At 39.6% G+C, this 12,739-nt stretch overlaps 1 protein-coding gene across 1 annotated transcript in view; it reads right to left on the bottom strand.

The window, feature by feature from the left end:
* LOC140731516 (EF-hand calcium-binding domain-containing protein 5-like) overlaps window positions 1–12,739 on the bottom strand; it is a 108,185-nt gene that overhangs the window by 45,385 nt on the left and 50,061 nt on the right. Inside the window, exons 7-8 of the mRNA XM_073052986.1 lie at window positions 3,836–3,915; window positions 1,157–1,256 (exon numbers count right to left, since the gene is read on the bottom strand). Coding sequence (XP_072909087.1) covers window positions 1,157–1,256; window positions 3,836–3,915 — 180 coding nt within the window. The remainder of the gene's footprint in view (window positions 1–1,156; window positions 1,257–3,835; window positions 3,916–12,739) is intronic.

Here is a 12,739-nt window from a genome sequence, read left to right as displayed (position 1 = left end):
ATCTCTTCAGCTACCTCTTTCAGAACCCTGGAGTACAGTGTATCTGGTCCAGGTGATATCTACCTTCAGACCTTTCAGCTTCCCAAGCACTTTGCCTTATTAATAGCGACTGCACTCACTTTTTCCTCCTGACACTCATGAATTTCCGGCACACTGCTGGTGTCTTCCACAGTGAAGACTGACACAAAATACTTACTGAGCTCATCTGCCAGATCTTTGTCGCCATTACTACCTCTCCCGAGTCACTTTCCAGTGATCTGATATCCACTCTTACCTCTCCTTTACTCGTATGGAGAATATCTGAAAAAACTCTTTTGGTAGCCTCTTAAAATTATTGGCTAGCTTGCCTACAAATTTCATCTTTTCTCTCCTTATAGCTTATTTCTTCAGTTTGTTTTTAAAAGCTTCCCAATCCTCTACTTCCCACTACTTTTTGCTATATCGTATGCCGTCTTTTTTTTCTTTTATTCTGTCTTTGACTTCCCTTGTCAGCCATGGTTGCCTCATCCTCCCTTGGGAATGCTTTGGAATCTTTAGGATAAACTGACCCTGTGTCTTCTGAACTACTCCCAGCCAATGCTGCTCCACGGTCATCCCTGCTAGATTCTGTAATCAGCCTTTATTTATAGCAAACTACTCAAAATGCTGGAGAAACTCAGCAAGTCAGGCAGCATCAATGGAAGGGAATAAGCAGTCGACATTTTGGGCTGAGGAACTGCCTACCTTGCTCTCTTCAATGACGCTGTCTGACTTGCTGAGTTCCTCCTACGTTCTGTGTGTGTTGCTCAAGACTTCCAGCATCAGTAGAATGAATCTCTTGTATTTTTTATTGACAGCAAATTGCAATATTGCTGCTTCACCACCAGGTATCAGTAATGTATTTACTATAATAGATCTGACATTTAGATAAAATATGATTGCTTAAAGTCCTGCCGAAGGGTCTCAGCCTGAAACGTCGATTGTACTTTTTTCCATAGGTGCTGCCTGGTCTGCTGAGTTCCTCCAGCATTTTGTGTGTGTTGCTACGATTCCTTAGGTCAGTGTTAAAACATATGCACTATTTCTAAAAACAATTATGAATGAATAATCAGAACCCCCAAGCCCTTCAGTAATCCATCATTCATAATAAATTAATTCTCTCTCTGTTAGTACTCACATTTTCTTGGGTTGTGAAATTCATGTTTATCCTTGCCTGAGTGTTGATCATAAAATTCTTCAAATAAAGAGAGAATCCTCTTCCTATTCAGAAGTCCAGACTACATTAAGAAAAGATTTATTTCCATTTTTTACTGCAAAATATTTTACATTCTAGGATTTCAACTATGAACCAACTTATCTATTTAATATTGCCAGACTTGGCATTTATGTTTTAATCCCAAAACTAATCAATCATTGTGATCCAGCTTGGTGAACTATCACAGCTAAAATCACTAAATATACTCAGGGTACGGAGATCTGGTAAAAGGCATGCTCTGTTCAATTCTTGAAATTCTCCTGCTATTACCAGTGTCAGAATGCAGGGTATATCTATCCTCATTGTTATCTATCAAGCTAATTTTTCATCCGTTCGTACATCAGACACCATGTGCTGCCTCTTTGACAGAGCTACTTAATTGGTCCTGCCAATCCTCAACCTTGCAAGTTTATCCTGAAGGATGTAATCAAAGTTACCATAAAACTATGTTCCTTAATTTTAGGTTCCGTAAGGTTGTTACAGCCGCAGAGATAAGTTCCCACTACCTATTAAATGCTCCCAATGGTGTGCATCTCAAATAGCCTCTGACAACCAAGTCCATCTCCTGGCCTTCATATGTGGCTTAGCTACTAAGTCCGTCGGAACCGTTTCTACAGGCAGGAGAGGGGGCAAAGGCGGGTTACTGGTGTCTTAAAACAAGTTGTTTCAGACAGATAGGGTTCATCAGCCATGGTTGTCAGCTCATCTAGGAGAAGGAAAACTTTGATCTCAACCCTCTGCAGCCTTGCAGCTATACCCACTCACGAGGAAGACCCCTGGAGTAAACCCTGAGGAAAAGTATGGAGCTGGAGTCCCTAAGACAGTCCTACGTTGAGTTCAACATTGATTGGCAACTCCTGTGATACTGCTGGTGCCAAATTGTACCAGTCTCTGCTGTTCCTTTGGATTTATCAGCTGCGTGGAGAGAGTGAGCCTGCAACATGGGCAGCAGTTTTCTCTCTATATCGTCCGGCCCTGGCTTGCATATCATGGCACGCACCATCCATGGTTGGCCCCAAGTAACAGAGGGCCTCACACCATAAAATCCTTTTCCACCAACCACCCCACCCCCCCCCCCCAACTTGGGCCCTCTTAGCTCACTTATTAGAAGTCACTACATTAGAAAAATTTCTCCACAATTTTTGACAATTATCTTAAATATGTGTCCTATTCTTTCTAAACCTCCTACCAATAGAAATGGTTAATGTCTTAATGTTATTAATATAGCTCATAATCCTGAAGGAGGAACAGAAAAGTCTAATATAGGAAGTGGGGATAATCATAGATTGCTGTAGATTCCACAACCACACTGAACTCTGTCTTTCTTCCCCGCCATCAATGTGAATAAACAAGTGTCCAACAATGCTTAAATATGTATTCCAAACCCTGCGTCTGTGAATCTTTGTGGGTCTACTGCATAAGTTGGAGGACCAGTGTCTGCAAATTCACGACTTTGCTGGAGGCTGGAGGCCATGGAAGGCCTGTCCTGGGGTTAGAGGACCATGTATGTGTGTGAGTGGGTCAGTGGGAGGGAGCAAGGAATGAGGCTTATTCCTCTGTTGCTTTGTTGCTGGGTACGTTCTGTTTTGTCGTGTTCCATGTTGTTTTGCCGAGCACTTTGGGCATGATATATCACCACTGGAATGTGTGACAACAATTAGGAGTTGTCCCAGCACATCCTCGGCTGTGTTGGTTGTTAATACAGATGACACAATTCACTGCATGCTTTAATGAACATGTGATAAATAAATCTGAATAAAGAAATTCCAAAACACGGGGCCCAGGAGATAAACACAGGGGCAGGAGATAAGTCAAAGCAGGGCATTATTGGAAAAGGGCTAGAATGTTTACAGAGAGGAATGAATAGTTCATAGAGCATTACGTTGGATTAAAGCATTTAGTAATAGGGAGGGATGAGAGTATAAAAGGATTTAAACACAAGATTGAAATTTGTAATTTGAAAGGATTGAGGGACGAGGAGTGATTATAGGGAGAGGAATGAGAAGCTTGGTTTTTGATGTCTCACTCTCTCAGGGAGCTTTACTTCGAGTTCAATGACCTTTTTCGAAGGGGAGCTGGAAAAATGGCGATTGTTTACCGGTCAATTCATAAAAGAGTTTCCTGCTGTTTTCTTTCCCATTCACTTCCAGTTCAGGAAAACAATCTGACTACACAGTGTTTTTCTTTTGGGAATAATTTGAGTTCTGGTCAAGATGATTCAAAACGGACTTCCCAGATCATTTTATTTCTCAGCAACACACTTGACTGTTTTGATAAATGTAGAAATACTACATTGTGCCTCATCAAACACATGAACTAGTGGAAATTACTTATCTTCCTGTTAACGTTAATATGTTATACCCACCGGCTAGATTTTTGTTAACTACTGACCTTTCCAATATCACATTCCAGGAACAGCTCTACAAAGTGATGTCTCCACCAAACCTTTTGTCCTCTGAGATAGAAGAAGACTGAGCTACTGGATAGATATTTGAGGAAATCTGCGAAGGGCCCATCAGAGAACCCCTTGACGTAAGAGTACATATACTGAAATACAAAAGTGAGAAAATACCAATCATAATTCAAAGGAATTCCTCATACTTTATGCAAGTTCTTAATTCCTAGTTTACTGCCAACTTCTAGCTTACTGACACTGGTTCCTTTTCCATTTGTTTTACAAGCTGGAAGAAATATTAAAGCAAATGGCTGCTTATCATAACTGTTTGCACATGAGTAAATGAATCTATTCTTAAGAATGATATGAAATCTGGTAAAAAAAAAAATTGCTGGCCGTGGGAAATGTGAGAAGCCTCCTTATTCCATTTTTGTAGTATATTGTCCCTGCAAAGCCTACGCAAGTTATTGTGAATTCCCTAACAATGCAAACCAGGTTAGTTCAGAGATAACGGCATCACATATGCAGGCATGCTGATTCAGGTAGTCACATCTGGTATATATTTGCACAGCCATATTAAGTAACTCTTTAAACAGTTGGGAAATACAGGGTCATTCCAGTTTAATGATTAAAAATAACAATTCATACTCTGATACAATCAATACATTTGCAGGTTCCATTTCCATGCTGGGTCTAATTAGAAGGATTTTAGGTTCTTTTATTGTGAATTCATACCAATTCTGTAATTTCACCAGAAAATAAATAACTTATACTTTGGGTTACATTGAACATCTTAGAGAAAAATGCAAGTTCATGGGTTAAGTGAACAAATTGTGGTGCTAGTAATAATATACACTCAATGGCCACTTTATTAGGTACCTCCTGTATATACATACAGAGTGTATGTCATCATCTGCTGCTGTAATCCATATGCACTTCAAAGCTTGACGTGTTGTGCATTAACTGTTGTAATGTGTGGTTATCTGAGTTACTGTCGCCTTCCTGTCAGCTTGAACCCATCTGCCCATTCTCCTCCGACTTCTCTCATTAGCAGGGCATTTTTGCACTGGATGTTACTGTTTTGTTTGTTTTTCACACTATTCTCTGTAAATTCTAGAGACTGTCGTGTGTGAAAATCCCAGGAGATCAGTAGTTTCTGAGATACTCAAGCCATTCCCTTCTGGCACCAACAATCATTCTGCACTCAAGTCACTTAGATCACATTTCTTTCCCCTTCTGATGTTTGGTCTGAACAATAACTGAACCTCTTGACCATGCCTGACTGCTTTTATGCATTGAAATGCTGCTTCATGATTGGCTGATTTGGCATTATGAGCAGATGTGCTCAATAAAGTGGTAGGAGTTTGTTCCAGCCATGACTAATTCTCAAAGAACTTCATCAGAGTTCATTCGATGTTTTTGTTTTGTTTGTTTTTCACACTATTCTCTATAATTTCTAGAGACTGTAATGTGTGAAAATCCTAGGTGGTCAACAGCTTCTGAGATACTCAAACTACCCCATCTAGCACCAAAAATTATTCCACAGTCAAAGTCACTTAAATCACATTTCTTCCCCATTCTGATGTTAGATCTGAACAACAACTGAACCTTTTCCCAAGTCTACATGTCTTAATGCATTGAGTTGCTGCCACGTGATTGGCTAATTAGATATTTGCGTAAATTAGCAGGTGTACATGCATACCTAATAAAGTGGCCACTGAGTGTAACTTCAATGGGTCGGTTGGCCACATTGAGACCACATTGATAATGGTTCCATTCAGGTAAACACATTCAAGCAAATGCCACCTTCTGTCAACTTTTCTTATTCACAGGATCAAAGATTGAAGCAGCTCTTCGAAATGTGATTCCATCATTTTATCCCAGGAATATTGCACAAGGGAGATATCATTCTGTAAAAGTCATGTCAAGTCAACTTGGCTGCCAAAGATTATTAAATATGAAAGACCTTATGATATCAAATGATAAAGGGAACAAATTTCCCTCAACACCACCAGCAAATGTTGATTCATGAGTCATTCAGTAGGTGATATGAATGTGCAGAAGTGCTATGCAAATTAATCTCCTTGTTGATCTCATAGATTTCAACACAGTTTAATACATGTCAGTCATTTTGTAAAAGGCATGGTGTGCCTATTTGTCAGTGAAATGTTCTTTTTTTAATTTATTTCTGGTCTGATAGTAAAAATTTCTTTTAGCCTACAGTGTTAACAACAAAATTAGCTGTAGGCAAAAAGAATTTTTAACAGCTGACTGTACCACGATGAAAACCTTGCTTCCTCATAAACTTTGCAGAAATAGATTATAAACACAAGCAGGGACTGCACAGTCTGCAACTTGCTATTAACAACTGATAGCAAAAAAGTGTGTTTCAACCCTTTGCACAGATTCTTTGTAGGTAAGGAGTTGGACTTCTGCCTTAACCATTCCCCCAACATTCCACCTGGTGCAGGCAATAGGTCTTTAGTCCTGATGAAAGATCTCGGCCCAAAATGTTGAATGCTTATTCTTCTCCAGAGATGCTGTCAACTTGCTGAGTTCCTCCAGAATTTTATATGTATTATTATGCAGAAATAGATTTTTTTTCAAATAACATAGAATTCAATTAATATTAGACATTAATGTTTGCTAATTCACTGAAAGCATGTAGATTACTTTAATTCATTCATTTGTGGAATGAGGAGATTGCTGACAAACCCAGAGTTTATTCCCCATTCATGATTGCCCCTGAACTGAACAATCTGAGAGACCATTTCAGAAGGCAATAACAGGTATGAAAAAACTATGGGTTCAGTGTTACATATAGACCAAGCAAGAATGACACATTTCCTTTCCGAAAGATGGACTTTTAAGGTAACAGATAGTTACATGGTCACAGCTGATACTACACCACATTAAATATTTATTTCAGATGTATTTTTTGAACTTAAAACCTCAGCTGTAATAGTAGGATCTGAACTCATGTACAGATTAGTTGTACAGGCCTCAGGGTGCTGTTCCAGTAACCTAACCTCACTAATGCAAATATGCAAGAGACTATTAAAAATATTTAAAAGAATATAAACTTCTGTTTCAACACTATTTTCGGAATGTTTCTGGAATGCCTCTTGACAATGCTTTCTATTGTGGTGTCGTAAAAGCAAAATTCTATTTAACAAGAGGGTGGAGGGTGATTAGGGGTAGTAGCCGGCCCTCATGATGCAGTCTGTGGCTTTTCCCATTTATGGCCTGACAATGCAAGATTTTGGTTCTAACTCTTTTGGATTATTTCTTACCAATTGTTTTTCATGAATAAAAATATCAGGACAGGCTTAAAGTAGTCAATCAATTCATCAACACAAGTTAAACACTAATTTAGGAGTCATGGAGTCAGAGTCATAAAGACTACTGCACAGGAAAAAGCTCTTCAGCCCATCTAGTCCATGCTGAACTATATTTCTGTCTGGTCCCAATGGCCTGCACCCCTCCCATCCATGTACTTACCCAAACTTCTCAAGTGTTGCAATTGAACTCCCAAACCACCATTTTCACTGGCAATTCTCACCCCCCTCTGATTGAAGAAATTCCCCCTCAGGCTCACCTTAAGCATCTCACCTTTTCACCCTAAATCTATGACCTCTCGTCCAACCTCAGTGGAAAAAATCTACTTGCATTAACTCTATTTCTACCCTTCATAATTTTGTAGAATTCTATCAAAGCATCCCTCTTTCCCCTATAGTCCAAGGAATAAAATCCTAACCTTTTCAACCCTGCCCTAGAACTCATGTCATTAAGTCCCAGCAACATACTTGTGAATTTTATTTGTACTTTTCTAATCTTATTGATAACTTTCCTGTAGGTAGGTGACCAGAACTGCACACAAGACTCCAAATGTGATCTCACCAACTTCAACATAACATCCCAACTCCTGGACTCAATATCACAATCTGCAGATGCTGTCGCTCTGAGCAACACACACAAAGTGATGAAGGAACTCAGCAGGCCAGGCAGCATCTATGGTTAAAAAGTACAGTCGACGTTTCTGGCCGAAACCCTTTGGTAGTCCTGTGTGTGTTTCTGTACTCAATATTCTGATTAATGAAGACCAATGTGCCTAAAGCTCCCTTTGTGACCAATTCTAGCCACTTTCAAGGAACTATGGATCTGTATTCCCAAATATAAGGAGTGGCAGTTTTCCAGAATTTCTTTCTGAACTTTTGCATTTACTACTTTTAGATATTTTCCCTTTCCCCTCATTTTTCCATCTTTTTGATTGTGCAGTTTCTTCCAAAGAAGGACAATCATATTTTTAATTGCAAAGTGCATGGGGCATGCAGAGCAGATGCACATCAGCATATACAAGCAGTGGTTCACTCTCTCCTGGTGGCTGCATTTAATTAACTATACTGTCACTGGCCCTATCTGGTTAGACCTGGTTCTGCATCCATCTCTAGATCAGCTGGATAGTAAAGACTGCTATTCATTGACTACAGCTCTGCCTTCAATACCACCATTTCAAGCAAATTCATCCCCAAATCCTGAACATGAGATTCAGCAGCTTGCTTTTGCAAATGGATTCTTGACTTCTTGACCATCATCGTCATTTTGTGCCATGTCGTATGACATGGGCGATCACGGTCTTTCCATGACCATGATTGTTCTTGGCAAGTTGTTCTACCGAAGTGGTTTGCCATTGACTTCTGGGCTGTGTCTTTACAAGACAGGTGACCCCAGCCATTATCAATACTCTTCAGGTATTTTCTGCCTGGCGTCAGTGGTCGCATAACCAGGGCTTGTGATATGCACCAGTTGCTCATTTAACTATCCACCACCTGTTCCCATGGCTTCATCTGACCCTGATCAAGGTGGAGCGGGTGTTAAGCAGGTGCCACACCTTGCCCAAGGGTGACCTGCAGGCTGGCTGAGTGAAGGAACGCCCTACATCTCCTTTGGTAGAGCATATCTTCACCCCATTACCCAGACCAACAGTTCCTGACTAATAGTTTGTGTAATTACAGACCGAAACATCTCCCCAAATGATTATCCTCACTGCTGGCGCCCCACAAGCTGAGAGCCCCCTACTTTAGCCATTATACATTTACAGCTGGTTTACCAGATTCTGCTCTAACTTCATCTACAAGGTTGCAGATGACATCACCACAGTGGACCCAATCTCAAACAATGATGAGTCAGAGTCCTAGTGGCATGATGTCATGATAGCAACCCTTCCCCCGGTATCAGCAAAACAAAAGAACCAATCATTGACCTCAGGTAGGGGGTGGTGCACTTTGGCCCTACTTATATCAACATCACTGATGTTGAAGTGGTTGAGAGTTTCATGTTCCTCAGAGTGAACTTTGTTAATAGCCTGTCCAGGTCCAACTACATAGATGCCTTGGCCTAGAAAGTGAACCAGAACCTCTGCTTCATCAGGAGGCTAAAAAAAAAATCTAGCATATCTCCTTTGGCCCTCACTAGTTTCTATAATTTTTTCTTTACATCATGAAAATCTGCCTCCTCTCAACGCACTCCATCTACACTTCTTGCTGCCCCAGTAAAGCAGCCAACATGATCAAAGATCCCAAACCCGAATTCTCTCTTCTCTGACTGATGAGCAGAGTGAGCACACACTTCTGGGCTCAAGGACAGCTTCTATCTTGACATTATAAGACTATTAAACGGTCTGCTAGAATGATAAGATGGACGTTTGGCCTCATAATCTACTTCATTATGGCCTTGAATCTTATTTTTTGGCTGCACTGCACTTCCTCTGTATCTGCAACACTGTTCCACATTCTGTTATTGAATTTCCCTTGATTTACCTCAATGTACTGGTGTGAAGAAATAATCTGTATGGGTGGCATGCAAAATGAAGTGTTTCACTGTACCTTAGTGCAAGTGACAATAAAAAAAAGAATTGTAATAATTTAAAGAGCAAACACGAGGAAATCTGCAGATGCTGGAAATTCAAACAACAACACACACAAAATGCTGGTAGAACAATGCTGTTCTACCAGTATTTTGTGTGTGTTGTTGTTTAATGTAATAATTTATCTCATATTCTACTATGGAGAATCACAGTAAACAAAACTAATGCATTTCCTGTAAGACAGAAGTCACCTTCACCTTTTATCTCTGAGCCTATACAAATTTATCACTGTCTAAAAGCACTTGAAAATCAGTTTAAATTTCTTTCCATCTAAACTTCTGCAGTGCAAAGCCCCAGGAATGAAATTACAGAGCTTTGCGGCACTTTTATTGTATAAAAGGGATTTTATATTATATGAGCAGCCAAATGTGATAGCTTCATAATTTATGTTGTAGAACAAATGTATTGATTTTTCTGCTTTTGATGAAGGATTGACAGAAATATTCCCTTCACACATTGCACTTGCCTATTCCCTTCTCTCCTACCTCCAACACCACCAAATAATTCTGTTTCTTTCTAAGATTCTCTTACCTCAATATTTCTTTTCTTCTGCATGTCAACCGACAGGCTGGGAAATCAGGAACTAGAGGCTGCCACCAAAGAGCCTTGATGTTGAGCAAGAAAGCAGAGAAGGTTGCAAAGCAAGCCAACATGATAGAGAACCTTATCCTCTGAATGAGTAGTGCCTGAACTCAATTACTCCATCCGTTTGTTGATCTCAACAAAAGTGGAGATGGAATGACCCTCATAAACAGGACATGAGATTTAAAGTGTACAAGAAAAAAATATATTGAGAATCAAGAGGAATCTGCATGTTTTCCTTTAAACTCTTTTCCCCTAATAGACTAATGTATTCCTGTTAGGAAAAACAGAATACGTCGAAAAAATTCAGAGATCAAGCAGCATCTGTGGAAAAAGAAACAACAGAGATCCATTTGTGTATTTAAAACCTCAGTAATATTTGAGTAGTATTGTAAATATATTGTTTGGTTAGCATTCGTTGTTTAAATAATTCATTATGGGTTACACGTAAAAGTACGTGAATGGCATACGTCATTAAACCGCCCTGTCATAAGTGCGTGCCTCACTGAACTAAAATAAACTGAGTAGACACGTATCTTCCAGCTCTGCAGTTTCCTTTCGATTAGTTTGATGTTTTGAAGTTACAAAACATAACAGATCCCTCATCAGAATTCTTCTGCTAAAGGGTCCTGGATTAGGAATGATAACCTTTTCACTTCCCACAGATGCTGTTTCCAGTATAATTTGCTTTTGTTGCAAATTCCCAGCATCTACATTTAATGGTTTTCAGCGTATTCCCACTGTGCATTTGACAAATTATTTGTAGCTGAAGAGATAATGACTGAGGCCCAAGTTGTTTAAAGTAACAAACCACATCAAAAACTTTTGCAAGATGGCCAATGCATCATGCTAGGTAGCTGAAATGAATCATGATCACATAAAAATATTTTAAGGAATCAACATTAAATTTTGGGAATGCTGGAAACCTGAAGTAAAAATAAGTAATAAGGAAATTGCTCAACAAGTTCAGTAGCAGTCATAAAGAGAGAAATAGAATTGACATTTGGCTGTGTTTGTTCAGAAGAGGTACAGAACAGTAACTGTAAAGGGTGTAATCGACAAAGCGTTGAAGGTGGAAAGTTGAGAAGGCTAAAAATAACATGTGAGCTCTTTGGCTTTATAAACAGAAACATAGTACAAAAGCAAGGAAGCTATGCTCAACCTTTATAAATCGCTGGTTCGTTCCCAGCTGGAATTATGCAGCTGGCCATGACATCAGACATTGGAAAGGATGTTTAAGGCCTTAAAGAGAGTACAGAGGAAGTTTTATAACAAGAATAACACTTTGGACCCCCGTGTAGTATTGTGAAGTAACAGAAGTTTTGATGGAGCTGTGTTACAGGAGTTTGAAGTTAGCTAAGCGTTTTCACAGAGTAAATAAGGAATGAATGTTTCTTGTGACAGAAGAATGAATAAACAAAATACACAGATTTAAGGTAATTGACACAGAACCAAATGAGAAGCAAAGGAGAAATGTGTTTATGCAGCCACCCTGAATGCCCCATCAGAAAAGCATTGGAAGCTGATTCGAAGCAAATTTCCAGAAAGAATTTGCATAAGAGTCCAGAAGCTGAATAATTGCCAGGTAATGGGGAAATAAAAGAAGAATGAGGCTGTTTGGATAGCTCTATCAAAGCACTAGACAATGGGATAGCAGAAACCTTTTCTGTTCAAGTTCAAATCTATTGTCATTCAACCATACCCATGTATACAGCTAAACGGAACAGCACAGCTCACATGGTTATGATCCAGCACCTGCAGTACAGTCACAAAATAATATTTGCACAAGTCCCTAAATGGCATGGTTGACATAAAATCTGAGGTGCATGTTCATGTAAGGCAGTATACTGTTACTGACACTATTATAATAAAACAGACAGTAGTTTAAATGTGTGAAACAGCAGCAATAGAGGAGACAAGTGACCAGTTCAGGATGAGAGTGTGTCCGTGGGTTGGGGATTAGGGGGAGAGGGCAGCAGGGCATTCAGACAGTGTGTTCATGTGTGCTGGGTGGCAGCAGGGTCTCAAGAAGTCTAACAGCCTGGGAGAAGAAGCTGTTACCCAGACTGACAGTTCTGGTTCTTATACAGTGGTACCTTCTACCTGACGGCAAGAGGTCAAAGAGATTGTGGGAAGGATGGGAGGGGGTCTTTGACAATGCTGGTGGCAGTGTGTATGCAACACTTTGGCGCTCTATCATTCTATGATTCTGAACTGGCATAAGTTTCTATCACTTTCATTCCCGACATTCACTCTTGGTAATTTCCTAGGACTTGTAGCTGCAATGACTATTTCCTAACAATCCTCCATTATATCAATCAAAGGATGCATATTAGACTCTATTTACACACAGATATTTAATTTGTGAATAAGTTTGATCAATAAGAGATCTAGCTTTATATCAAATTAGCTTTGCTGAAACCTCCAGTCACCAGAAATGCAACTTCATGTATGAATGAGCAAAGTAAGTACTCCCTTTAACCAAGTTTACATAATTTGATTTGTTTCCAGCCAAGTAAATCATGATTGCAATTACATCCATTGTTCACGTTGCCTAATCAGTGTCATGGTTATACCTCCATATTTAACGCCCACAAAATGC

This window comes from Hemitrygon akajei, chromosome 8 (genome assembly GCF_048418815.1).
Source record: "Hemitrygon akajei chromosome 8, sHemAka1.3, whole genome shotgun sequence".
NCBI lineage: Eukaryota > Metazoa > Chordata > Chondrichthyes > Myliobatiformes > Dasyatidae > Hemitrygon > Hemitrygon akajei.
The sequence above is the reverse complement of the archived record's forward strand: the minus strand, read 5'-3'. Positions and strand labels throughout refer to the sequence as shown.